Raw genomic sequence first — 26,624 nt, 5'->3', positions numbered from 1 at the left:
GCAATACAGGAAGGGTGTTTAAAACATGCACTGCAACCTTTTTCTGCTAATGGGAGAGAAATCTTAGGATTCAATAAGCACTGTCTACATAGCAGTCAAATAGGTTTTGCAAGAATTTTTACTGCCATTGTGTCAATGAGGAAGTGCAGCATAAATTCCAGACAGCTGACACTCACAGTAAAACTTTTTTTTAAACTGGGATTAACAAAAGTAACTATGTATGGTTGTGAAAAATAACACAGGGAACCAGGTATGAAACCTCTACCGATTTTCTTCTTGAAGGTAGTAATTATGATGAGTAGGTCTAGAATTTTAAAAAATGAACATTTAAAAAGACTAGCATTCTAAAGAAAGTAAGTTTTAAAGTGTAATTACTCATGGTGAATCATTGTAAAATGAACTATATAATAAGAACTAAGGTCCACACTAATTTTGTTTTTTGGTGCCAGCAAATTATTTGAATTTGATGTTTATGTTTGTACTGTATAGGAGACTGTAGTCTTTTAAATTTAAAGATAGCTTGGTTCTCACTTAAAGCCCTATACATGTTTTTCTGAAGAAAACTGGGCACAATGGAAGTACTCAAATACTCTGTGAAAAAAAATAAATGCTGGTCTCCACGACATAGCGAAAATTGGGGGCAAGCTTCTGAACAAATAGTTCTGTAGAAAATTCTCTATTCTTGGTTATTTATAAGTAAACAGATGTTTATCCCAAAGTTTATACCTAAACGAGAGAAAGTTCTGCAACTAATTCATCTTTTAATAAACTAAAACACTATTGAGTTGCAAAAATTCCTCCAGTGCATTATATGAGCTAAAATTTTAATAAGTAGTGAGAGAGTTTGGTAGAACTGAATACTTCTACTTGTCATTTTGGATAGCACATGATCAGCTTCTCCAAGAAGTCTTTCATAACCTTTTATTGTAATTGTTCAAGTATTGAAGATACTGCAAGTGAAATAGTTTCCCTTCCTGTCTTCCATTACCCTGGGAAGCCTGTGGTGTAAAAATTATATTGTAACCATCATTGTATTCCCACTGCATGAAGATATGCCTAGTGCAGAGAAATTGTTTGAAATTTGATTGACAAATGAAAATATATGATAATATTCTATAAATATTCTTTTGGGGTCAGCATGGTTCCTCTTATATTTCTTGACCTAATAACCCCTGGACATTTGTTATCTATGTTGCTGTAAGAAAAGACAATAAGGAGCCAATCATATGCCCAGGGCTACTGTTTATAAACTAGTATGGGGGAAAATGGTGTTCTTGAGCTACAGCCTTCCCTAGAGAATCAGCATAAAAGTCTCCCTTCAGCAAACCATAGCTTCATTAATTAATTATTCCCTCCTCTAATGCTCTCTGATATTAGCAGTTTACATGTAAGTGAACTGCAGCAGGTAAAATATATAATGAAATATTTGTACTGAGCAGGGTGATGGACTGGATATGGTTGTCTCATTGATTTTAACTTAGTGGTCAGGTTAGGTATTAGTAGACCAATTTGAAGTATGAATAATAGGGTTTTTTTTGTTTTTAATGTAACATATTCCCTTATTTGCCTGCCCCTGTGAGATATTTCTTGATTCCTTTAACATCAGGCTGGTCCCAGCAGGATGTACCATCGAAGTGAAAGAATGCAGTCTACACCTTCTAGCCAATTGTCTTAGCTTTCTTTGTTATGAGTGGCTTTCCTGAGTGGTTGAGAGTATTATAACCCATGGTGATGGGGTGTAATTTATCTTAGGTAAACCAAAGATGCATGCTACGTTTCTAAATACTGTTTATATCTGTTGATAAAAAGAAACTGTAAATGTGTTATTGTTATCTGGCAATTAAAATATAGTTTCAAATGGAATAAAAAAACAAAGACAGTTTGGTTTTCAACTTTTAGGTAAAAAGTAAAACATTTAGAATGAAAATATATACAGAACATGTTGCTGGGTCCCAGCACAGTGTTCAAAAAATGCTTTAAATTTAACCGTACCAAAGTATAAGGTACTTTTATATATTTTTATTTTGATCAATCTTGTTTTTTTATGAATTTCCCCCCCTCCCCCAAAGATGCAATCTCTGAGTAACCGCAGGCTTTTTCTTGGAATAGCCACAAGCCCAAATACATGACAAACAGCCTATCTATCTATCTGCCTATCTACCCCCCTTGGATACCTGGTCTGTAGCAGAGTCTTGGAGTTACACAACCCTGTGAGTCAGTGCTGCCGGACTGACTGCCGAAAAGTAAATCTAGTCTCCCTGGTGTCTCAGTGACTAACCCTCCACTACCTTGGAAAGTTGGAGCGCTCTTTGAATTGTATACTTTTGTTTTTATATTGAGAAATTAGTGTTTATTTTGTGTCAGTGTTATTTTAGTCAAATAATTTTTCCAACATGGTGAGATATGATCCTTTTTTTTTTTTTTTTTTTTTTTTAGTATCAGGGGAGAAAAAGGATACTTCTTGAATCACATCTTTTAAGAGTAAGTTAGGGAACCTAAGAAGTTCACTTAACTGTTTTAAAATATACAGTCGTGTGTGTATTCATTTATGTTTATCTTAACATGAGACTTAGTGTATTTCAGTTTATAATAAGTCAAATGATGCCACTGCCAAACATTTGCTGTACTGTGTGACGAAACCCATTCCCATAGGCAGAAATGCCTTTTCCCCTTTGACACATTTTTCTTTCAATGAGATGTCTCATGGTTTAACTCATGTTAGGAGGACTCCCCACTTTGGTTTCTCCTGAGAACCCTCAGGCAGTAGATCCCTGGAGATTAGCTTTATGGACTTATTATAATCCTGCTGTGAGTAGCAGACGCGCTGATCCCAGCTGCTGGAAAGGAGTGGTTAAGCAGTCTGTGGCACAGAAATACGATGGAATATAGTATTGTGGTTAAAATGCCAGATGTGTGGGCCACATGCAGCTGTGGAAAATGGGTATAAAGGATGTCAATGTAAAGCTTACTTTGGGTTGTACATGTTCATTGCAATTACGAGTTGTGTGTATGTATAGCAGTAAGGGTAAGATGAGGTCGTTAACTCAACATACACTTATTAAATATTTCCTGTACTGCACAGAAAACACATAGCAAGTAAGGTACTGTCCTTTGTCTCAAGAAATTTAAGTTCCTCGCCAGAGGAACTTAAATTCTTTAGGGCGTTAAATCCTATACATGGTTGGCATTTTTCCATAAGGGACACTTAAAAACAACAGCCAATGCTCTGTTTCTTTTTAAATGTGTAAATGTAAACAAAAAACATGCTTAACACTCAAGAAATGTAAACATATAAGACATAGCTGTGACAGATTATAATTATGTTTGAGGATAGTTATTGATAATATGTGGTATATGTTTATTTGGGATTAACCATGTGAGTGGAATGGAAATATATGGCTCAGAGTAACAGCAGGTTTATGGATCTAACTACAACAATTTCTTTTCAAGAACTAACTTGGACAACAGAATTACCTTTTCATCTTTTATGGGGAACCCAGGTTTACTTTCTACAGTGAAAGTACTTCAAGGTGGCTATTTGTTTACATTACAGGTGGGGAGGAAAGGAGAAAAGCTGAAAAGCCCATGACTCAGGGTTCACATTTGTTTGCTTTGCAATTAGGTGGAATTCTTTTTACTTGTTTCCTTTGCTACAGTTACTGTTATGAAACATATACTTGGACTCTCTCCAAAACAGAACATAAAAATATCTACGGAGCTGAATTTTCAACGGTGTGCCATAAGGATTTTTAAAATACACAATTCCTGACTGTTTAGTCAGGGGCACTCACCTCTTTTCCTTTAGATTGTCAAAAAAAAAAAAAGACAACAGCCAACACAGCAATAGCTGTCCAGTGTGAATGTATAAAAATTATACCTATTTTTTGCCAGATCAGCCAAAATAGATACTTTTGGTGTGCCACAGAGTTTTGTAATTAGTTCATGTGTGCTGTGAGGGAAAAGGGGTTGAGAATCGCTGAGTTAGAGGAAGAAGTGAAACTAAACACCTTTTCCTGGGTTTAAGACACTTTAATTTTCATGTTTCAACTCTTAATTTTATCTCCAGTGTGTTTTCTAGTAGCTTGATTTTTGACCCTATGTTTAGTCTGTCAGATTCTATTATAACAGCATATATTCTCTATGGACTTGATTGGATTTAAGATTTTTATTTCACTGTGGACTACACCCCCCAGAAGGCACCTGGGAGATATATTTAGTTGTCACACGAGTGGTGCATCTGGCATTTAGTGGGTAGAGGCGAAGGATACTACTGAACTTCCTACTTTGCGCAGGAAACCGCCCACCCCAAGAATTTTCTGGTCCCAGATGTTAATATTGTTGTGGTTGAAGCTTTATATAAAGAATGTTAATGCACTTTCCTTATAGTAACATGTGAAATATGTCATTTTTGTTCCCAGGAGAAAGTGCTGCTATTTGGAATTTTAAAAAGGGGGGGAACTGAAAAATCTACGCAAGGTACGAAGAAGAAAAAAAAAAAAAAAAAAGAAACCAGAACTAGAAATGAAGAAATAAACTTTGAAAAAATATAGGAGGGAGTATTTCTGTACAACTAGTGTACATTTCTTATGTTTTAGATTCCTTATGCCACTCAGAAAGTAGATCCTTGGATTTTAAAACCAAGAAGTTGATAGCATAATAACAGCTGTTACATATACAAGTTATTTTTGGGTGCTATAGTTTTGAAAGTCTTTTAAAATAAATGATTAATTGTGTTTTCACCCCCCCAAAACAAGAATTGTGCTTTTATTCCTATATTGGACTTTTTTCTTTGTTAGCAATCTGTATAAAAGAGCTAGTTTTGGCAAATAGTTTCACTGCCTGAAACCAGCTGTGTGACTTATGAAGTCACCCTGTTTCAGAGTGAGAGCTGATGAACTATCTGGCTGCTCTTTTGTAGTTCCTTTTGCCGAGAATTTCTTTTTCTCTGTGGTCTTTGCTTTTAAGTTGGGATAAAGAACTTTCAGTTTAGTTCCATATTGTTGAGCTTCTATCATTAACAGCTGTCCGGGTATATTAGCATACATATCCTTGTCTGTAATGATTCAGTTAATGAATCACATCCTTGCAATGAGTCATGCATATCCTCGTCTGTAATGATGCACCGGATGATTTACGTTGATTTACGTTTGTCTCACACAGAGCTTCCAATCTGTTGCCTACAGAAAGCGCTTTATTTCTGCCACCTATTCCTGCCCGCATCTCTAGAGTGACTGCCCTAGTAGTTGGGTGGATCACTGTGATCCAGAATGAAATGACTAAGGAAATGTTGAAATTCGTGTTTTTAGAAAATCGAGAAACTTGAAGGATTTATTCTGGGTGAAGAAATAGTCCCGTAGCTCAGTTAATTCAGGACTAAAGGATATTTCTACCCAGCAATTTGAAGCCTGCATCTATTCAGGTCATGGGTTTCTTTTGACATGGTTCCCAATTGACAGCTCCAAAAAGCTGAATGTTTTATCATAGTATGTCATAAATATGCCTTGGAGTAGCCCATGATTGCTTTTGTGAGCATTTTATTTTCGACCATTTCTGGTGTTTTTATGTAATGATCTGCAGCCACATATACATAGTATACATAGTATACATCGTATACATGCAGCCATATTATACATATTATAAAGCCATAAGGGATTGGTGGGTAAAGAGTTTGAAAACTGTTAGTATGACATGACTGTATTGCATATGATACAATTCATGTTTTCCTATTTATACTGCATCTTTTAAAATCCCAAGCTAGACAAAGTTGTAGACATTTTTATACATGTACAGTGTTATCTTAGGGAAAGTTTGATGTAAATACTTCATTTTAATCTCTGTTTTCAGAAATCTGAGGGGCATAAGGCCATTACTGAGTGAATGAACATGTGGATTGGACCCAAAGAGGGGGATTGTGGGGGAAAGGAGACCAGGGATGAAGGTGTTGTAGCAGCCTTGATATGAGGTTAAGGCTGATGGAAGGGAAGGAGCTGTTGAGAGATACTTATGTAATCAGAGTGTTTAAATAGTTTATGCTTTTTATTGAAGAAACACTCTTTTTTTTACAATTTTAATTTTAAAAGTAATACAGGGGTTGGAAAATACATGCTTATTATAAAAACAAATTCAAACACTGCAGACGTATCAGAGTGCAGGAAATAAAGTCCAAATCCTTACCTTAGTACTTCCTGGTTTTATTCCATCATAGTAACTACTTTAAATAAGTTTGGTATATTTACCTGATATTTACATGTTTATTTATGACACATTCTATAGTCTCATATAACACATGGTACAATATTTCATGAACACTATAATTCAAAGTTTTATACAGTGAAAAATAAAAGTCTCTTGTCCCTCTCCCTATAGATAACTACTTAAAAATGATTATTTTATTGTAGAAAATATGAGACATACAAAACAGTAGAGAGAAGAGTAATGAACTCCTGTGGACTCATTACCCAGTTTTAATATAATTTCATTTGCATCTTCTCCCTCAAACACACTCTTGATTATTTTGTTGCAAATCCTAGACCAGGGTGTCCAACCTTTTGGCGTCTCTGGCCTACACTGGAAGAAGGAGGGCTGTCTTGGGCTGCACATTAAGTACAGTGAAACACGTAATCACACGAAAAGTCTCATAATGTTTTAAGTAAATTTATGATTTTGTGTTGGAACACATTCATAGCCATCCTGGGCTCCATTTGGCCCTGGGGGCTGCAGGTTGGACATCCTGTTAGACAACAATTTTGCCCTCGAATATTAGGAATGAGTCTCTAAGACATGAGAATTTCTAAAGGGAAATTTTACCCACAACATGCTTATTACACTTAAAAAACTAACACTAATTCCTGAAGATCGTTAAATATCTGTGCAGTGTTAAAATTTCCCTGATTGTCTCAGAATTTGTTTTTCCCTGTTGATTTAATTGAACTAGGATCTACACAGGTCCATATATTTATAGGCCTCTTTTAATTTATCAAATTCCACTTAATGAATCTATTTCCTAAATCGATCTGTTGAGTGAAATTTGCATCTCTCTTCTTCCCTTAGTCTTTCTGTTGGTGTGTGCTAGACTTGGGCCTCTTCATACTGAATGTGGTTTTGGCCTGTAGAGATTATTGTATAGAGTTTTCATCCATGGACCTTAGACTGTGACCATCTCCTTCATCGGGTTCACTGAAAGACTTGATAGGTCATCTCAGTGATGCGGAAGAATAGATCTGCTGGATGTATGGACAGGCTGTGTCTCCGACTCTAACGTGGGGTCTCCTCCTGAGGAATTTGCGTGGCCAATTTCAGTCCTACTCACTTTTTGCCCAAGCGATGACTCTAGAACCCAAGTCTCACTTACATACGATTCCGCTGTATGGTAGACTGAGTAGGATTGAAATTGGGAGTAAATCTTCATGAGTGGTTTTTTCTTCACTGTTAATAAATTCTATCTGAAGTTAATTTTCTTAGGATAGATTAAATGGCATTAATTTCATTTGCCATAATGGCTACATTGTTGTGTTTATTAGAGTTAATCCACAAGGCATTAAAAGTAACTTTTCCCTCCTACTGTCCTTGTCCACTGTGTAAGTGTTCCAGTACTGTCTGAGGGTGGAAATGTCATTTATGCTGGGTGAGGGTGGAGAATGGGAGGTGGGGGGATGCCTCTGTCACACCCATTTCCCCTCCAAAGCAGGTCTTGTGTGTGTGTGTGTTTACATCCTAAGATTTTATTTGAGAGAAAGCGTTAGGATTTATAGTTAAAAATTGTTTGAAAATGATTGTTGTGCATCGACTATTTGGATAAAGATGGACATTCTTTTTTGGAAATTCATTTTCCCCTTACATTTATGTAGTGTATTGCTATTTGCATGTACAAGTGTGTGTGTGTGTGTATGTTTTAATATGGAAATGTCAAATGAGGTTTTTAAAAGTTTTTTATTATTATTCTACTACAGTTGTCCCAATTTTTCCCTCTTTGCCTTCTTTACCCAGCCCACCCCCCTGCTCCCACATTCAATTCCCACACTGTTGTCCATGTCCATCGATCATTCGTACATGTTCTTTGACTAGCCCCTTCTCCTTATTTCCACCCTTATCCCCCTCCCCTCTGCTCTCTGGTTGCTGTCAGTCTGCTCTATGTTTCCATGCCCCTGGTTCTGTTCTGCTCATTAGTTTATTTTGTTCCATACCACATGATCTTATAGGTGAGATCATATGGTATTTGCCTTTCACTGGCTGGCTTATTTTTTCACTTAGTATAATATTCTCTAGTGGCATCCGTGCTGCTGTGAAAGGTACATGTTTCTTCTTTCTTTCTGCTGCATAGTATTCTATCGGGTAAATGTAACACAGTTTTTTGATCCGCTCATTTATTGATGGGCACTTAAGCTGCTTCCACGCTGGGCTATTGTAAATAGCACTGCTATGAACATAGGGGTGCATAAGTTCTTTTGGTGATTTTGGATTAGGGTATATTTCCAGCAGTGGAATCACTGGGTCAAAAGGCAGTTCAATTTTTACTTCTTTGAGGAAATTACATTCTGTTTTCCACAGAGGCTGCGCCAGTCTGCATTCCCACCAACAGTGCACTAGGGTTCCCTTTCCTCTATATCCTCACCAGCACTTGTTGTTTGTTGATTTATTAATGATGGCCATTCTCACCAGTGTGAGGTGGTATCTCATTGTGGTTTTAATTTGCATCTCTCTGATGGCTAGTGATGCTGAGCATCTTTTTGCATGTCTGTGGCCATCTGCATGTTCTCCTTGAAGAAGTGTCTGTTCAGGTGTTTTGTCCATTTTCTAGTTGGATTGTTATTTCCTGGCATTGAGTCGTAGAAGTTTTTTATATATTTTGGAGGTCAAACCTTTGTCTTATGTATTATTGGCAAATATTCTCCTATATAGTTGGTTCCCTTTTCATTTAATGATGGTTTCTTTAGCCATGCAGAAGCCTATTAATTTGATGTAGTCCCATTTGTTTATTTTTTCTTTTAATTCTCTTGCGCTAGGAGATCTATTGGCACAAATATTGCTACATGGGATATCTGAAATTTTCCTGCCTATGTTTTCCTCTAGGACTTTCATGGTGTTATGCCGTTTAAGTCTTTCATCCATTTTGAATTTATTCTGGTGTATGGTATAAGTTGGTGATCAAATTTTATTTTTTTGCATGTACCAGTCCAGTTCTGCCAACACCATTTGTTAAAGAGGCTATTTTTACTCCATTGTATGCTTCTGCCCCCTTTGTTGAATATTCATTGACCATAGAGACATGGGTTTATTTGCGGGCTCTCTATTCTGTTCCACTGATTTATGTGTCTGTTCTTATGCCAGTACCAGACTGTTTTGATTACAGTAGCCTTGTAGTATAGTTTGCCATCCAGTTTGTGATCCCTCCTACTGTGGTTTTCTTTCTCATAATTGCTGAGGCTATATAGGGTCTTTTTGGTTCCATATAAATTTTTGAAATATTTGTTCTGGATCTGTGAAATATGCCATTGGTATTTTAATAGGAATTGTGTTGAATCTATAGATTGCTTTGGGTGGTAAACATTTTGATGATGTTAATTCTTCCATTCCATGAACATGGTATGTGTTTCCATTTATTTGTATCTTTTAAATTTTTTTTCTTAAGTGTTTGATAATTTTCTGAGTACAAGTCTTTCATTTCCTTGGTTAAGTTTCTTCCTAGTACTTTATTTTTCTTGCTGCTATAGTAAATGGAATTTTTGTCCTAGTTTCTCTTTTTGATATTTCATTGTTAGTGTACAAAAATACCCTCAATGTCTGAATATTAACTTTGTATCCTGCTATTTTGCCACATTCACTTATCAGGTCGAGTAGTTTTTTGTGCAGACTAGGGTTTTCTATGTACACTATTATGTTGTCTATAAGCAATCACAGTTCCTCGTTTCCGATTGGGATGCCTTTTATTTCTTTTTCTTGTCTGATTGCTGTGGCTAGAACTTCCAGCACTATGTTGAATCAAATGAGTTTTCTGATATGAGCATTTAGCTTTTGAATTCCATTATATTTTGGTATTACGTAGTATTCTTTTTTGGTTCACTTTTTATATTTGTTATTCCCTTTTCTGTAGGCTTTCAACAGACCTCACATCTCTCTTCTTATGAAATTATAACTCCTTGGAGATTAACTAGAGAACGAAGAGAAGCCCGTAGGCCCTATTCAAAACAGGTAAGTTGTCTCTTGAGAAATATGTATGTATTTTAGTGTTTTTAAGGACAGGAGTGTTATTTTCAGTAATGATTGATTCAGTGAGTAAATATAGGTCAAAAGTTAGTATAGAACCATGCATATGGCACTGATATTTATTGGATGTTACTCTAGTAAAAGTGACATATTGATCCTTGGTATCTTTTTTTAAAGACAAAATGGTCAACTTGAAACATAACAGAATGAAATGGTTAAAAAAAATTCTAGGACCAGGGTAGGAAGCTGATTACACAGACGCCTAACCCTTAACTGACAGCTGATACTTACAATGATCTTGTAATAATAATAAGTAACCTCTCTTTTAGTTTGTGATTGGTAAAATACTTCATATTGTATTTTCCTAGACATTGGAGAATAGTAGTATATTCCATGCATATATTTCATATTGGGAATGTTTAATCAAAAGTAAGTTTTATCTCTATATTGGAAGAAACATACTCTGATATTAAGGGGGTAACCAATGCACAGAAATACTTTTTTATACTATTTTGTCTTACTCTAAACAAACTGTTTGGGCTAAAACTGATTTTTCAAACTCTTTAACTTTGTAGAATTATAATTTAACCCTATTACCATTTAACAGGAACAGATAATGAAGCATAGAGTTTATTCCCACTGAATTGCTGATACATTTATAAATATAAGACACCTTGTACTTGTTTGGGGACTGGGCATAGTAAAAAGAACACTGGAGTTTAGATCCAGGAGCTTTTAGTTTCAGCCTTTCATTTTTCCTCTATAAGTAAGAAATACATGAGTCTAAGATCTTCTTCCAGTGGAACAATTTATAATGTTTGCTTGGTTTTTTTTTGAATCGGGCATCCTACCATTTGATTTTTTTGTTGCCTTAGAATGGGGTTATTTTGTGCTTGCTTCATTATTTTTCTCTCTTTCTTAACTAGCATAGGGACTATGTTGTCTTTTTTATTGTGTCTCTGATCGTATCTTTGTCAGTACTGCACACAGAGTACTTGCGATCATAATAAACTTCATTCATGTGCCCCTATAGGTATTTGAAGAAGGGGAAGCACTGTTTGGGCATGGGGGGGTATGGCGGGGAATGAAACAGACAAAAGTCCGTGCCCCTTATGGAGCTTCCACTTTAGGGGGCGAGAAAATATAAACAAGTAATATAGATTAATAATACAGAGTGCTTGTTAAGGTGGTAATAAGTGCTCTGAAGAAAATCAAAAGCAGGAAGGGGAATAAGGAATGTAGAAATAGGGGTGGGGTGGAGAAGGATGGTTTGTGTTTTTTTAGCAGTACAGCTTGGGTACTGAGAAGGTCACCCATGAATGAAGACCAGAAGGAGGGGGATGAGCAATCCAGGCAGATATTTGGGGAAAGAATAGAGTATCACGAAAGAGTTTTGACTCTCAGAATTCTTCTCAGAGGAGATGACAGTGATGTTTTTATATCAGATGATTGGCCAAGAGCAGAAAGGATAGAAAGGCACATGCCAAAGCTGGGGTGATGGGAGGAGCTTGGTGTTTTTGATGCCTCAGTGGAGATCCAGGAAGATCACAAAGGCTTCTCAGGCTCCCACTCAGGATGTGGAAGTGGAATGCCAGGATCTGGGATCCTGGCCTGGGAATCAGATGTCGATGTGCCCCTGGAGAGGAAAATCATGCTATTTCTTGGCAAGATATTAACTTAGAGTCCAGACACAGTGGGGGAAATTGGAGGACACTTCACATGGCATTACGTGTTGAGTTTTTCCATGATGGTCTCTTTTGTTAAAGAGTTAAGGCAAGTTGGATCTCCTGGTTCTAGTGAGCACATTAAACATTTCTGGCTAATGAACTGATGAGTTGCCGGGGAAGCTGTTTCAGAGTTGTTTGAGGTAGAGAAGAGGATCGCTTGAGATTGAGGATGTGTAAGTGCATGTCACCTTATGTCACTTCATTGACTCCGAGATGCCATTTATGGTAAAGCCTGCTCTCATTTAATGTACCCCTGATTAAGAAAGAAGCAGAGTGCTACCAGTCAGACTCCTGTGCCTTTGTAGGATGCATCCTGAATTCAGAGATGTTCATTTGTGGGGGGAAATGTGTTTTAGAATTGATGCAATGTGGTAAGTCGTGTGAAGATACAGAATTGTGGGTGGATGTACTTCGTTTCAACTTTTAGATAACTAGAACTAGGGATAATTTCATGAAACTAAGTTTATTTCATTGAAACAAAAGGAAGAACTACTTTATAGTGTTTAAGTAATACATGGATGGACTGTACAGAAGTAATTCCTGAAGTTTCAGCTCAGTTCTATAATGAATTTAAGAAGAGTTTAAATAAATATGCAGGCAATTTTCTATAATAGGCTATTAATGGAAAGCAGGGATGGTCAGAATATTTTCTATTGTTTAAGAGCAGCTGTAAGTTTTTCCTGTGAAACAACTTTAGTCAGCACCTAATTATTTTAATGGAGGCTGGAGTTTTCCATGTCTTGTAAATACTTGTTGGAAAGTAATTTATAAGATGGTGTTTTATTGTTCTTTTCTCCTTTTTTGTACATTTAGGTATCTTATGTCATTCACGCTGAAGGAAAAGAACATATTATTCACCTGGAAAGGAATAAGTAAGAAATTTAATTTGCTCTGGCTTGTCAGTAATTTTGTTTCAGTAATGTATAGGTTTATTTTCTAGTTAGATGTTGTTTAGTAGATTGATAAAAACTGAGGATAATAACAGTACAAGTTTGGAAAAAGCCATATTATTTTATATTTCCATTGACAAGAGAGCAAGGGAAAATAGTTAAAGTAAGAGAAAATTGCATTTAAGAAGAAAACTTTTTAATTGTTATCAACCCAAGGAACAACCGATCAGGGTAAAGAATTCTTTAGTAGTTTTATTAATCTGCTGGAGTTGCCATAACAAAGTACCACAGACTTAACAACAGAAATTTATGTATTCATCAGAGCTCTGGAGGTTGGAGGTCCAAGTTCAAGGTGCCAGCAAGATTGCTATGTGGTGAGGGCTGTCCATGTGGCTTGCACAGGGACATCTCCGTGTGTGCTACCATGCCCTCTCCCTGTGTGTGTGCGTGTGGGGTTGGGGGTGGGGGAGCAGCAAGCGCTCTGGTGTCTCTTCTGATAAGGACACTCATTCTGTTGGCTTAGGGCTGCACACTTAGGGCCTCATTCAGCTGTAATTACCTCCTTACTGGCTTTATCTGCAAACGCAGCCACACCGGGAGTTAGGGCTTCAAGGTATGGATATTGGGAAGTGGGAGTACAAAGATTCCTTCCATAACAGTAGTCTCTCACCTCCCTGTTTTAATGTTTTCTCCTTCTTTTGGCATATTTTCACCTGTTCCCACTTGGGTAATCTGGCCCGTTCTGCTGCCTTTCTGAAACGCTAGGTTTCTCACTGTGCCGAGCTCTCCACTTTTCCGTGGCCTTTTTTGACCCCTCTCTCCCTTTTCTCATGGAGCAAAATTTCCAGTATCTTTAGTGAGAGATCCCAGAAAAAAGAGCCACCTAAGAAACTCATTTATACTAAGGTGTGAATGATGGGATGTAAAGTGCTCCTGTCTAAAGAAGTACCAAATTTTTCAGGCAGTAAGACACACTGGACCATAAGACACAGCTAGGTTTTAGAGGAGGAAAATAGGAAAAAAATTTTGAAGCAAAAAAATGTGTTAAAATATTTCATAACGTAAATAATGTAGGCCACTTCTCCCCACCCCAGTGAGCCAGGTAAGCTGCATTCGGACTATAAAACACCCCCCCCACCCCTCCCAAATTTGTGGGGGAGTGCATCTTACAGTATGAAAAATACGGTATTTTTCCAGGTGCTGTCTTGGAACCAGCAGCTGCACCTGGGAGTTTGTTAGAAGTGCAAATCCTCAGGTCCGGTGCTAGAATGAATCAGAATTTGGGGCGACGTCACGGCGGCAGTCTGTGTTTTAACAAGTTTTCCAGCTGATTTGTGTGCACCCTCCCATTTGGTAACACTTTTCACTTCAGACGAAGAGGCTGAGTCAAAGGGCCTGAGTTTCCCTGACAGAATTTCAGGCAGTGTGACAAATACATTCAGACAAAGAGGTCTTTCGAAGCCGCTGTATTTGATAGACGTTAACATTTATTAAACATTTTCTATATCCTAGGCACTGTGCCAGGTACTTTTAAGTGCATTATTTATCTCAGTCTCACCAAACTCCTGAGAGATCCTACCTGACCCCTATATAATGATGTCAATATATATAGCAGTGTTATAGGTCTTAATATTTTCTCCACCTCTTCCTTTGTACAAGGAGATGTAGATTAATACAATATTTTAGTTCCTTATGTTTGCAAAGTTTTCAGTTTATAAAGCATTTTCATAACTTTTATTTCATTTGTTCTATTGTCATAACAACTTCATTGTAGAGTAGTGTCTGTTTTCCTCACTTTATTCATAAGAATTCTGAGGTTCAGGAAGGTTAGGTGACTTGCTCAGTATCACTTAGTTTGTACATGTTCAAGCTGGGGTGCAAGTCCAAGTTTTTTAACCTAAAGTCTAATGAAGTCTAATGATATAATGATTATATATACTATGTATAGTCTGCATTGCTAATACTTCTTGAATTGGTGGGAAAATTGGTGGTCATTAAATCTAGTGATCACTAATGAAAAGAAGTTAGGATAGGTAGCCTATAATAAAATGACTCAGGTAGACTTTCTCTAGTAATGGGGAAATTATGAAGTTCAGTGCAAGAGTGACTGTATTTGAGCAAATGCTTATTTTTCTTCCCATTGCCTCTAGAATTATGGTCTTAAGTTTTTTGAGGTCACAAATCCCTTGAGAATTTGGTTAGAGCTGTGAACCCTCCTTGAAGAGGAGTGTGCATAATCAGAGGCTGGGGTTGTAGAAAAGAATGCAGCACACCTTTTCTCTGCCTGTGCTGAACAAATATAAAAATAAAATAGGAAGGTAAGTTAAACAGGAGGTTAAAACATCCCTTTCATTACTGATATAGGCTGGTTCGGGGGATTCAGCTTAGAACAAGAACCTGATGGACCTAGGAATCCTGAACCAGTATTAGTAGGCAGATTTAGTTGTTCATGGTCAGTGCTGCATGCTGGTGAGCCTTCTGGAGAAGGTGTCACTGGGTGGGCAGTGATTTCCAAAGAGGAAGAAGGGCAGAACAAAGCCAGGTATCTCCAGTGTGTTCTTTTCAAATTTTCTGCAAGAGGGAACCAAGGGGGTGTGTATGTGTGGGGGAGGGGGAGGGAAGGGGAGATGGTGCAATGACTGAACAGGGTTGGATAATTGAAAGGACTCAAGACTCCACAGGCTACTCCCAAGCTCAGCCCAGTAGACTTTAATGAATGTAAAAGAGAAGTGCATCAGGAAAAAGAAAGGGCAACCAATCAGTAAGAGGTTCAGAGACTTCCGGGCAGAGCCCGCCACGGTCCTTTCTCAGTTGCCCGGTGTAGCACAGGAGCCCCAGGCTGGGAAGCTGCTGAAAGTGTTTGTGATATTTTGAAGAAACCACCCGAGGACTAGCAGATGTGTACATGCCATTTATTACTCATATTACAGGGGAGTGCACCAGCGGGGTGCAAGAGAGGCCGCACCTCCTCCCATCTGAGGCTCGTTATAAGGAGTCCCAGCCAGACAAAGACAGTATAGGTCCAGGTTGCACAAATCTACGTGTGGCCTGGAGCTACATTACATCATTGTGTACGTGCAGGAGGAGATGGTCAAGAAGCAGTCACAGGACCAGAAAGCACTCCAAAAAGGAGATAAGGAGGGAGTTACTTACAATCCATTCCCAAAACAACACACATTCCTTCTGGCCAGGGGCTGCCTGGCCAGCCCTTGTCAGGGGTGGTGGAAGAGCCATGTATTGACCCCACTCAGAGAAGTGTCTTGTCTTCAGATCGCAAAACACTGAGACGTGTGAAGCATCACATTTGCAGGGGAGCCCAGGCACAAGTGTTAAGAGGGTCTTTTATGCTACATTAGTCACATAGCTAAAGTCAGGCTTTTTGGCTGGTTATAGTGCATGCAAACCATCAATCCACCCAGCTTTAAACAATATAGATAAACTGGTCCTGGATGCCTTCTGGGGAGTTTAGAAAGTTTGGAACCATAAACAGTGCAGTATAAATCACTTGCTAGCTCCTGGCATCCCTGACTAGTCCTTAAGCCCTGGAGATAAGGAGGGGCTGAGAATGGAGCTCCTCCAGTTCTGCGGAACTTCAGTCAGGGTCCTGAACCTTCTCCTGGGCACACTGGTGCACTTCCTTGTGGAATCCAGTTTTAGCAAGAACGACCCCCCTTCCCCGTGTTACCTGATCACTCTGGGTGTCTGAACAGGTTCCTCATCTCTACCACCCTCAGGTCTGTCAGGCCGGTTTAGCCAGAGCCTTTCTCACCCCTTGATGTTTCTTCCTAGTCGTTTTCTTTCTACTGACCCCCACCCAGCTCTTTATCTGTCAATTCCTACTGGCCCATGCTGCATTTGGAGTTGAACCTGATATCTCTGCCCCACTCTGACATTCTCCTGCAGTGGTCCCTATACCTGAATACAAGTCTGCCTTGTCATCTTTAACAAGCGTCAGTGAATATTTTTTCTTTAACAAAGAGAACCCTTTACACGTGTGGGTTACACCACTGAGCACCCTTAACATGCAGGGAAGCTTCAGGCACCAGCAATACTTGTTTCCTCCAACAACTGACATATTTTGCTTCTGTACACAGGAGGTGAAGGCAACAAGTGCTTCTTGTTTATGCGAGGCTTTTAGAAAAGAGTAAAAGTACTATTTTCCTTCTAGAAATATAATGTACTGTATAACCCAATCTGTGCTTTTCCTATGAGATGTTGCAGAGAAATTTAAGGGCATTGTTTGCGTTAATGTCATTATTTTTTGTAACCAGCATTTTAGAACCATTAGCACAAACATGCAGTTTAACATTTTGGTGAGGGAGCGAGGCAGGTGCTCTCAGGGGCACGTCTGGGTGTGTTTAGTTTTATGGTGGCTCCATCTTTAAAATACAGCATATCAGATGAAAGTTTCTATTCTGCTCATTTCTTCTAGGGGTCATGCCTTTTGAGTTGTACCCTTAGTTGTATATAAATAATTTTAAATGCTGTGTTTTATTCCTCTTCCAGAGACCTTTTGCCCAAAGATTTTGTAGTTTATACCTACAACAAGGAAGGGGCCCTGATCTCTGACTACCCCGAGATACAGGTAATATCTTTTATTCCTGGTCCTACAACAGAGTTTAAAGTGATTATAATTTTAAAGTGTCTTCTGCTTAGGTACTCAGCACTGTTACATATCTCATTCAAGGGTCACCTTTGACACTGTGGTACACAGAGTTGTCCTGGGGGTGGTGGGGTGGTAGGTGCACTTACGTTAACTAAACCATCTCTTACCGCCCTCCAGGTACTCAGGAGAGTCAAGTGTTGTTTTTTTAAAGAGTGGGAGAATAATCCTCTATTTAATGATAATCCTTATTGATTATGAAAGGGGAAAATTTGATATATTTTGAAAGATTTGGTTTTTTGGCTGAAATTTACTATGTCCAAAATCTTACTTCCATATTAAACCCTTGACTTATCATTAGTAGTAAGTAGTAAAGATCAAACACTGGTTTGCTGTCATATATTCCAATTTTTTGCTGAAAACTATTCTTTCCTAAAGATGTGTGGTACTCTCTGCATCCGAGAGCAATGTTCCTGAGGACAGAACTGGCGAAGTGTACCTGGAAAAAAACTGGCAGATACCCATTTGGGTTTATGTGTTATTTAATCAGAGCATAAACATTTCTAGTTTTATTCAGGGAGAGTGTTTTACAATGTTTTTGGCAGTTAGGTATTATATATTTTTTTCTTTTGCAATAGTTTTCACAAGAAGTCTTTGTTCCCATTAAACATGTAATTTCCCCCCTGAGCTTTGTAATGTTTTGCTGGCTTGAATTGTTTTTGCTAGTTTTTCACTTTCGCAGCACTCCTCAGATCAATAGGAGGCAAAGCCTTTATTTTAGAGTAATTAATCTTTAATTAATTAAATAAAAAATGAATTAGTGCTTTAAAAAATAAGGAGTGCTGACTTAACCCTATCCTTTTCGGATTCTTTTATCTTAATGTTCTGTTTGTTCATTGTTTAATAGCAAATCAGTAGAGGAGCTTAAATTTACAAGATAGCATAAACCAGATTACAGATCATTCATCCATCCATTCATCCATACTATGATTCAGCCAGAGATTGCTTTGGCCTGAGGCCAAAGACCATCTAATTAATGCCACTCAACCGAAGCAGTGATGTCAGAAAGGCTTCTGCTGCTGTTGTTCTGGAGATGCACACTGTTTGGACTTGAAACTTGGCTCTGTCATTTATGAGCTGATCAAGTTTACTTTAACCTGTTTGTGCCTTAGTGTCCTCGCCTTAAAGTGGGAATAATTAATTGCAACTTCATGGAGTTATTAGGAGGCTTAACTGAGTTAATATTTTTGAAATTTTTAGAAGTCATTTTAACCATTTTAACTCAATAAATATCATTACTTGTTATTATTGAAAATATATATGCTTAAAAGTGCTACAAGTAGATTTCAGTTAGAAACTTATGGAACTATTATCTTAAAGTATTATGGAATTATGCTTCCCTGGGTGTTGGAAAAATCCAAACTAAGATAAATGGAGTCTTTCATTTATTTCTTGGTTATTGAATCTTGTTCAGATAAATGAAAGTGTGACTGCAGATTTCAGATATCAATTAAAACTTTGCTACTGGTTTTATTTTTTTGGCATATGGCTAGATTGTCAAATATCATAATGATATATGCTTTTGTCCATAAAATGCAGTTAATTTACACTGAGAAAATTTGAATGCTTTTCCTTATGATTCTGTTGTTTAAGGTAATTTGTAAAGATGTTACGTGGCTTTCATTACCAGTGTCTTCTACAAGGCCATTTTTCACAAAGAAAGTTTTAATGACCACTTTATATAGATTGCTGTGTGAAGTGAAACTCCAAATTACTATATCTTAGAACTTTGGGGCACCTCACAAATGCATTAGTAAAGTCTTCTAATTAATCCCCCCTCCCGCCCCAGTAATTGATGCTCTTTGTTTTCTCTAAAAGCGTGTTGACTGCCCAAGGCTCACTGGTGTCTTGTGGGCTAACACGCTGTTCTCTACTTCTGTTCCCACTGGTTGAGTTTTTCGATTGGCCTTTGTGTGTTTCCAAAACCGTTTATGCCATTTGTTCCTTACTGTCATCATGCAATTTAATTAGATGTTTTATAAACTTACAAAATATGATGCTGTTTTTTAAAAAAGTAACTTGGGTGTTTCCAAAAGTAATTAAAAAATACCACCGAGTTGGTAGATTTAGTGACCATGGTTTCAGAGCTTTTATTATTATAGTCGAAACTGGAAATATTTAATGTTTGAGTGCTTTGGTTACTGTATCACTTTCTCATACGTGTTACTTCATCTGTAATAGTAGAAGGTATTTTTTTCTTCTAGTGAGAAGAAGATAGTAGCAAAGCTCTAAGTACAGAACACTAGGAAGGGAAACATTAGTGGTTGTAAGTTGCCTCACACAGGAACAAGCTGTACAATGTTGAAATTCAACCGGTGGTGCTTAGTATATAAGTCTTTAGTTATAGACATACAGGAAAATTTGCATGACTAATATAAAACATGCATGTGCACTTTCATGTAGATTCTTGAAACATTAACATTTTACTACATTTGTTTTATCACTTCTTTCCTTTTTTCCCCCCTGAACCTTTTAAGATATGTTGCAGACATGGTATTTCTTTAGTCTTAAATACTTCAATGTAACTTTCCTAAAAACAAGGAATTTTTTTATAACTATAGTACAATTCTCAAAATTAGGAAATTAACATTGAAGCAATATTATTATCTAATTGATAAACTATTGACTTTTTTTGGTCTATCATCCCAATAATATCCTTTTTAGTGTTCTGATGGTGGAGTGAAAAGGTAGTGGCCACCGAAACAAAAAGGTATCTTGAGACTGAAAAATGAAACAGGCAGCTGCATAGACTAATGTGAGTTTATTGCAGGGTAAGTTACTTACAGGGACAGGATCAGGGTGGAAGGCAGCCCCATAGTCTCTGCAGCTAATCTCCCCTACCCCACAGTTGTTAACAGTAAATGTTTTGAGTGGTTTAGCTAACGTACTGATGATCGTGGACAAGACAAAGGGACAGCAAGTGTGATGTGTGCCAGAAACCATGCCTCCTGGTGGTTGCATGGTGGATGGCTTCTTACAATTGGTGCCAGCACCTACTGTGGTATTTATCTTGGTTACCGCGCCATTCTGGTTCGTTACCAACAAAAATTTCTATGGTTATATTGTAAAATTTTAAAGACCACAGATAATCATTAATTACAGGCTTCAGTATGCTGGCTGAAACTCACGTTTCAAGTGAGGTTAGTCACAGTTCACAGCATGAAAAACTCGAACAAGAAGTCAAGGCCGCAAAGATGGAGTCAGTCTTGTTCATATCAACAGCTATACAATAAAAAAGAAAATCCAACTTCATGTGTTGCATTTAGTAGTCATGTGTCTTTAGCTTCCTTTAATTAGGAAACACTTATGTTTCCTTGTCTTTCACAACATTTATTATGGTCCCCCTTTTGCTAAATGACTTGCCATTGAGTTTGAAGTTTACCCATGATCAGATTCAGGTTCCGGACTTTGTGCAGGAACATGGAGTGGTTTTCAGGCCTTCAGGTCAGTCAGGTCAGTGAGTGTGTGCTGCCGTTAGCTCTGTGGTCGGCAGGGTTCTCTTCTGTCAAGTCACTCTTCTTACTTTTTAATGTTACGGTTGGATACTTTGGGACCATACGGATATCCTGTTACTTCTCAAATATTTACCCACTACTGTTAGCGTTTAGTATTTGCTTAAATCATTACTGTAATAGTTGTTAAAATTGTGATTTCTTAATTTCATCAGTGTTTTCATATTTTCGTCAGTGCTTTCTACTGTAAGGAAGAGTTTTTCCTTATTTATATCAGTACAGACTCATGAGTTCTTACTTTATCATTAGTTAGTTGAAAATATTTTCATATATGCAATGATATTTTTTATATCCTCCTTTTCAGATGGTCTGTTCATGTATTTGGACAGTTTTTTGTTGGGTTTTTAATTTTTTCCCTTCATTGTTGAAGAGTGCTGTATACTACGTTAAGGATATTAAGCCTTTATCTTTTATATATTTTCTCTCAGTTTGTGAATTATCATTTGACCTTGTTTTTGTGTGTATGTGTTTATTTTGATGTAGAAGATTAAAAAAACCCTTTGTTTTACATAGCTCCATAAAAATTGTCACTTTTATTGCATGTAGCTATTGAGTGATAGTTAGAAACTCTTTCTCTACACACAGGTTAAAGAGGAATTCACCCATATTTTCCTTTAGTTCTTGTATGGTTTTATTTTTTATGTTCGAATTCTTGATCCATTTGGAGTTTATTCTTATGTATGGTGTGAGGTATGGCTCTAATTTTATTCTTTTCTAAATGTCTAACCAGTGGACTAAGCACCATTTATTAAAAGTACATCCTTGCCACAGTGATTTGAGGTCCCACTTTCATCATAAAAGTTCTGTATGTACCTTGGACTGTTTTGAGACTTTGTACTCTGTTCACTGGTTGGTCTCTCAGCACACCGCCAGTACTGTGCCATTTCCATTATAAAGGCATGTGATATGCTTCAGCGGTCAGTAGGGCTAGTTCTCCCCCACCACACACCTTTGGCTGTTTTGTTTTTTAGTGCTTTGTAATTGTTTTGAAGATAAGAAGATCTTATTGTGTACTACAACAATCTAAATATTAGTGAATGATATTGTGCTTGTATTTCCACTAGTCAATTTCTTGCTCAAAATTAAGTATACGAACTTTTTAGTTTTTAAAGATGGCTAAATGTGTAACTAATAAAAGTAATATAATATATATTATTTTATACTATATCTATATATCTATATCAGTATATCTATAGGAGGAAAAGAAAAATAACCTGATCAAAATCAGTCCTTTTTGCTACATACTAAGTTCTTTTCCCCCTTTTCGTCATTGGCCCATCACAAGGTCCACTTCTGTATTAATTGTCACTTGGCTGCTATTGCTTCTTGGCTTGATGGTGATACAATGTGTTAAATGTGACAATGTCTTTTTCTGCTTCTAGGCTTAAAAGTTATTGGAATAGAGCTGTTTGTACTTAGTATTCTTTAGAATTGCACCTAAATATTCTTGTACTTACAGGGTGATCGCAGGTAATCTGAAATCGTCTAAAGAATGCCAGGTGATATTATGAGGTGCCAATGATATAAATGACATTTTTAGTTTACTGACCTTAAATGATTTTGTTGGCTCTGTAATTCTGTGGTGATTTTCAGCAATGTAACAGTGTCTGGAGATAATGCAGTGTTTATGCTCTAGGATCACTGTCACTATCGGGGCTACGTGGAGGGAGCTGATCACTCATCCGTTGCTCTTACTGGCTGCTTGGGACTCAGGTAAGGGATTTTCCTCATTAGTTCTTTCTTCCCTCTGTTTTGTACTTCTTTACTTTTCTGTTTCCAAATCAGGTCATTTGGGGGACTTAACAAAATTAGATTTTACTTGGATACTGCTGAAGTTCTTCAGGGCTATATTTCAGATATCATTCTCGGCATGGTTATTTAGATAAACATTACAGTTGATGAACTTTAACATATAAAGAGAAAACTCATTTTCGAGACTGCTAACTAATTTTCGCTATTTAAAATATACTTAAAATTTGTATAACACTTTATGTTTATACAATTTTCACTTATATTCTTTTTTACCTGATAATGACTGTGAAAAGAGGCTTATTATTTCCACGTTTAGGTGAGCAAACGGAGGTTTGGGGAAATTGTATCACATATCAAGTGAAATGATAATAACATTACAGTTACGTTTCCCGAGGGCCGGGCAGTATGACACTGCTGGTCGGTTGGTTGCATGATTGACTGAACTAATAAATATTCCTTTTATTTCTCAGACCAACTGCATAAGATGGCTATGATGGTCACCATCTAAGTAGTAACACTTACAGAACAGTGACAGTGTGCCAGGCAATGTTCTAAGTCTTTTGCACCTATTAAATAATTTAGTTTTCAGAATACCTTTGTATAGAATGTAAAGGAAGGCAGAGGTTAAATAACTTGCTGAGAGTCCACAGCTAGGAGCAGACATTTGGGATTTGAACTCTGGTTCTCTGGCTGCAGACCCCACACTTTCAGCCACTGTCCTTTCTTGCCTTCCATTACCCAGTAATCACTCAGAGAGGTTAAGTAACTTTTGGGGAGTTGGGGTAGTAAGTAGCAGTCTTGAACTTTGAATTTAGGTCTGCCTGACTATAAAGCCTTATATTTTTCTCTATACCATCCTACTCTTTCTTACATATGTTAAGAACCAGGACTTGAATTCAGGTTTTCTGATTCCTTTTCCTCTGTATTTTTCCCTCATTCTTAAAAACTGTGTATGTGCAACGCAACCCTTAGAGGATTGCTGCATATAGAGAATGTGAGCTATGGGATCGAACCCCTGCAAAACAGCTCTCATTTCGAGCACATCTTTTATCGAATGGATGATGTCCACAAAGAGCCTCTGACATGTGGGGTTCCCAACAAGGACACAGAGAAAGAAACCACCCCGGATGAAGAGGAAGAGCCTCCTAGCATCACTCAGCTGCTTCGAGTAAGGAAATAATCTACTTCTTCGTGGTTCAGACTAAAGGGTTTTTTTCTCCGGCTTAATACCAAAAGCTATTTCTATTGAATAAAAATGAAGCATCATTGTTTTGAGGATTTCCTTCTTTAGTTTTTCTATTTTCAATTACAGTTGACACGCAATATTATATTACTTTCAGGTGTACAACATAGTGATTAGACATATATAAACCTTCTGAAGTGTTCACTCCAGTAAGCCTAGTCCCTGTCTAGCCCCATAGTTATTACAATATTATTGATAGATTCCCTAAGTTGTACCTTTTATAACTGGCTGTTTGTACTTCATAATCCCTTCTACCTTTTTCACCCATTCTCACCCCCTCCCCCAGTCTGGCAACCGTTGGTTTGTTCTCTGTGTCTGTGAGTTTGTTTCTGTTTTGTTTGTTTAGTTATTTTGTTGGTTAGATTCCACATGAAAGTGAAATCATGTAGTATTTGTCTTTGTCTGGCTTATTTTATTTAGTGTAATGACTCCTGGTCCATCTGTGTTATTGCAAAGGGCAAGATTTCATTCTTTTTTTATGGCCGAGTAATATTCTGTTGTATGTATGTGCTACATACATCTTTATCCATTTGTCTATCAGTGAACACAGACTAGAATTTTAAAAACAGTCATGTATTTCTGCATTAAACAAATACTTACTCTTGCTGTGTTTTTGCCAACTGTGCCAGACATTTAACAGGTGCTGCAAAATTGAATATAGTAGAACTTCTAGGGTTTATTTATTTATTTTTTTATTGTTAATCCTCACCTGGGGATATGTTCGTTGATTTTAGAGAGTGAGGAAGGGGGAAGGCCTCATAGAGACAGAGAGAGACAAACATCCATGCGAGAGGGAAACATCGACACGAGAGAGAAACATTGATTGGTTGCCTCTTGCACATGCCAGGAATTTAACCCACAACCTTTTGTTATACAGGAGGGCGCTCCAACCGACTGAGCCACCTGGCCATGGCAAGCTTCTATATGTTTTAGAAACTAAGGCTTAAATCTTAAACAGTAATTGTACTTCTTTTTTATCATTGCTACATAACAGTCCATTACACTTTCCTTCAAGAGTGGCAGAATTTCTTATTTGGATACCTTTTACACACACCGGGATGGTGATTCCTGAGCTCTAGGTTGGGGAGACAGAGAGAGGTGGAGACTTGAGTTACTTCATGTGGCTTCCCGGGACACTTGTGTCCCCGTTTTGAGTCTTTATTAGGATTCTGTGGCATCCTCTTGGCAAGTGTTTCTTAAAGAGGTTGAAATGGTTTTAGGAGTAGATCAGCCTCTACATACGAGATGATGCTGCTGTGTAGGGAGAGGCATGTGCCTCTTCCGGTGCGTTTTCATTAACATCACCTCGTGCTACTTTATGGCATTATTTTCCTTGCCTTGTCTACCATCCACTCTTGACTACTACCCTGTTCTTTTCAATTTTAATCATTGGAATATGTTAAATTTTAGCTTATTCTATTCTTTACATGCATTTATGCAAATTTACCAGTCTTTTTTGTTTGTTTGTTTTAAGTGGCAACCTTTAAAAGGTCGCTCACTTCTGCTCTGGGTTATTGGTGGGTATTCTTTCTTCCACTCAACGTAGTAATGGGGTTTCTCATTAGAGAGTGAATGTGTAGTTTTGATATTAGAAAACCAGTAATTCTGCTTTATAAACTTTAGCTCATATTTAAGTAGAATTTTTCTTAGATCAGTAAGGATAACAGATATCACTTAAAAAGCATGTTATTGGCTTTTCCCATCTAGGATGTGTTATGTAAAATAATTTCATGATGTTCTTAGAAGACATGAAATAAGTGACCAGGGGTGAGGGCATGATCATTACCTGTGGAAACCATAAGCTTTGTAACGCGCATGTTTTGCCTTTGTGATGTGTTTGGACAGAGGAGAAGAGCTGTGCTGCCGCAGACCCGCTACGTGGAGCTGTTCATTGTCGTAGACAAGGAAAGGGTAGGATTGGTGACAGTTTTTCTTCTTTTTCAGGAAAAGCAGATGAGAAGTGAGCATCCCATGAAAGAAATATAAAGTATAATAATGTGTTTGTATTGATTCTTCTGAAATGCAATTTAAAAACAGAAATGGCTTTTTCCCCCCTAAGCATACTGAATACTCATAATACCACCAGAAGCTGCAGATAGCAATAGGACTGCCTCTGACTTTATTTTTTGCTAGTGTTTTTTGTTTCCTGTTGTTTTTTTTTTTCGGGTGATTTGCTTATGCTGAATTTCTTAAGGAAAACTGTACTGCCTCTCAGAGTCTTGAGACCTTCTCAGATGACTTTAAAGGACTAAGTAGCTAATCAAATATTGGTTTGCTGCCTAATAGAATTGCTTTGCTTTCTATAATTTCTGCTAACCTAAACTTCGTTTGAAGAGCTAGAAAATTCCAGGTCCTGGCATGTGTTAGAAGGGAATAGAGGAGGGTGGTTCATCTTAGCTTTTATCAATACTATTAACTTCACTGTCCGTGATAATACCAGGGTTTTTCCATATTCCTACTAAGAATTGCACTTAACTGAGAAAAATAATGGATCTGTTTTAGCATTTATAGGATTTTCAGTCTTAGATATAGCTGTCATATAATTTAACATAGATTTTTTGACATGTTTTTGTCTAGCTTCTACTGACAGCTTTGTTATTTGTGTGAAGAAGTTGTTTGTAGAAAGTTTGCATG

At 37.4% G+C, this 26,624-nt stretch overlaps 1 protein-coding gene across 1 annotated transcript in view; it reads left to right on the top strand.

The window, feature by feature from the left end:
* Nucleotides 1–26,624, top strand: part of ADAM9 (ADAM metallopeptidase domain 9) — a 104,324-nt gene that overhangs the window by 2,251 nt on the left and 75,449 nt on the right. The window contains exons 2-7 of the mRNA XM_037166907.2: nucleotides 10,091–10,188; nucleotides 12,744–12,802; nucleotides 17,327–17,405; nucleotides 22,632–22,708; nucleotides 23,720–23,915; nucleotides 25,836–25,901. Coding sequence (XP_037022802.2) covers nucleotides 10,091–10,188; nucleotides 12,744–12,802; nucleotides 17,327–17,405; nucleotides 22,632–22,708; nucleotides 23,720–23,915; nucleotides 25,836–25,901 — 575 coding nt within the window. The remainder of the gene's footprint in view (nucleotides 1–10,090; nucleotides 10,189–12,743; nucleotides 12,803–17,326; nucleotides 17,406–22,631; nucleotides 22,709–23,719; nucleotides 23,916–25,835; nucleotides 25,902–26,624) is intronic.

Source organism: Artibeus jamaicensis, unplaced genomic scaffold (assembly GCF_021234435.1).
Source record: "Artibeus jamaicensis isolate MK-2021 breed Jamaican fruit bat unplaced genomic scaffold, CSHL_Jam_final scaffold_833, whole genome shotgun sequence".
Taxonomy (NCBI): Eukaryota; Metazoa; Chordata; class Mammalia; order Chiroptera; family Phyllostomidae; genus Artibeus; species Artibeus jamaicensis.
Note: the sequence above shows the minus strand (reverse complement) of the source record. Positions and strands in the feature narration are given on the sequence as shown.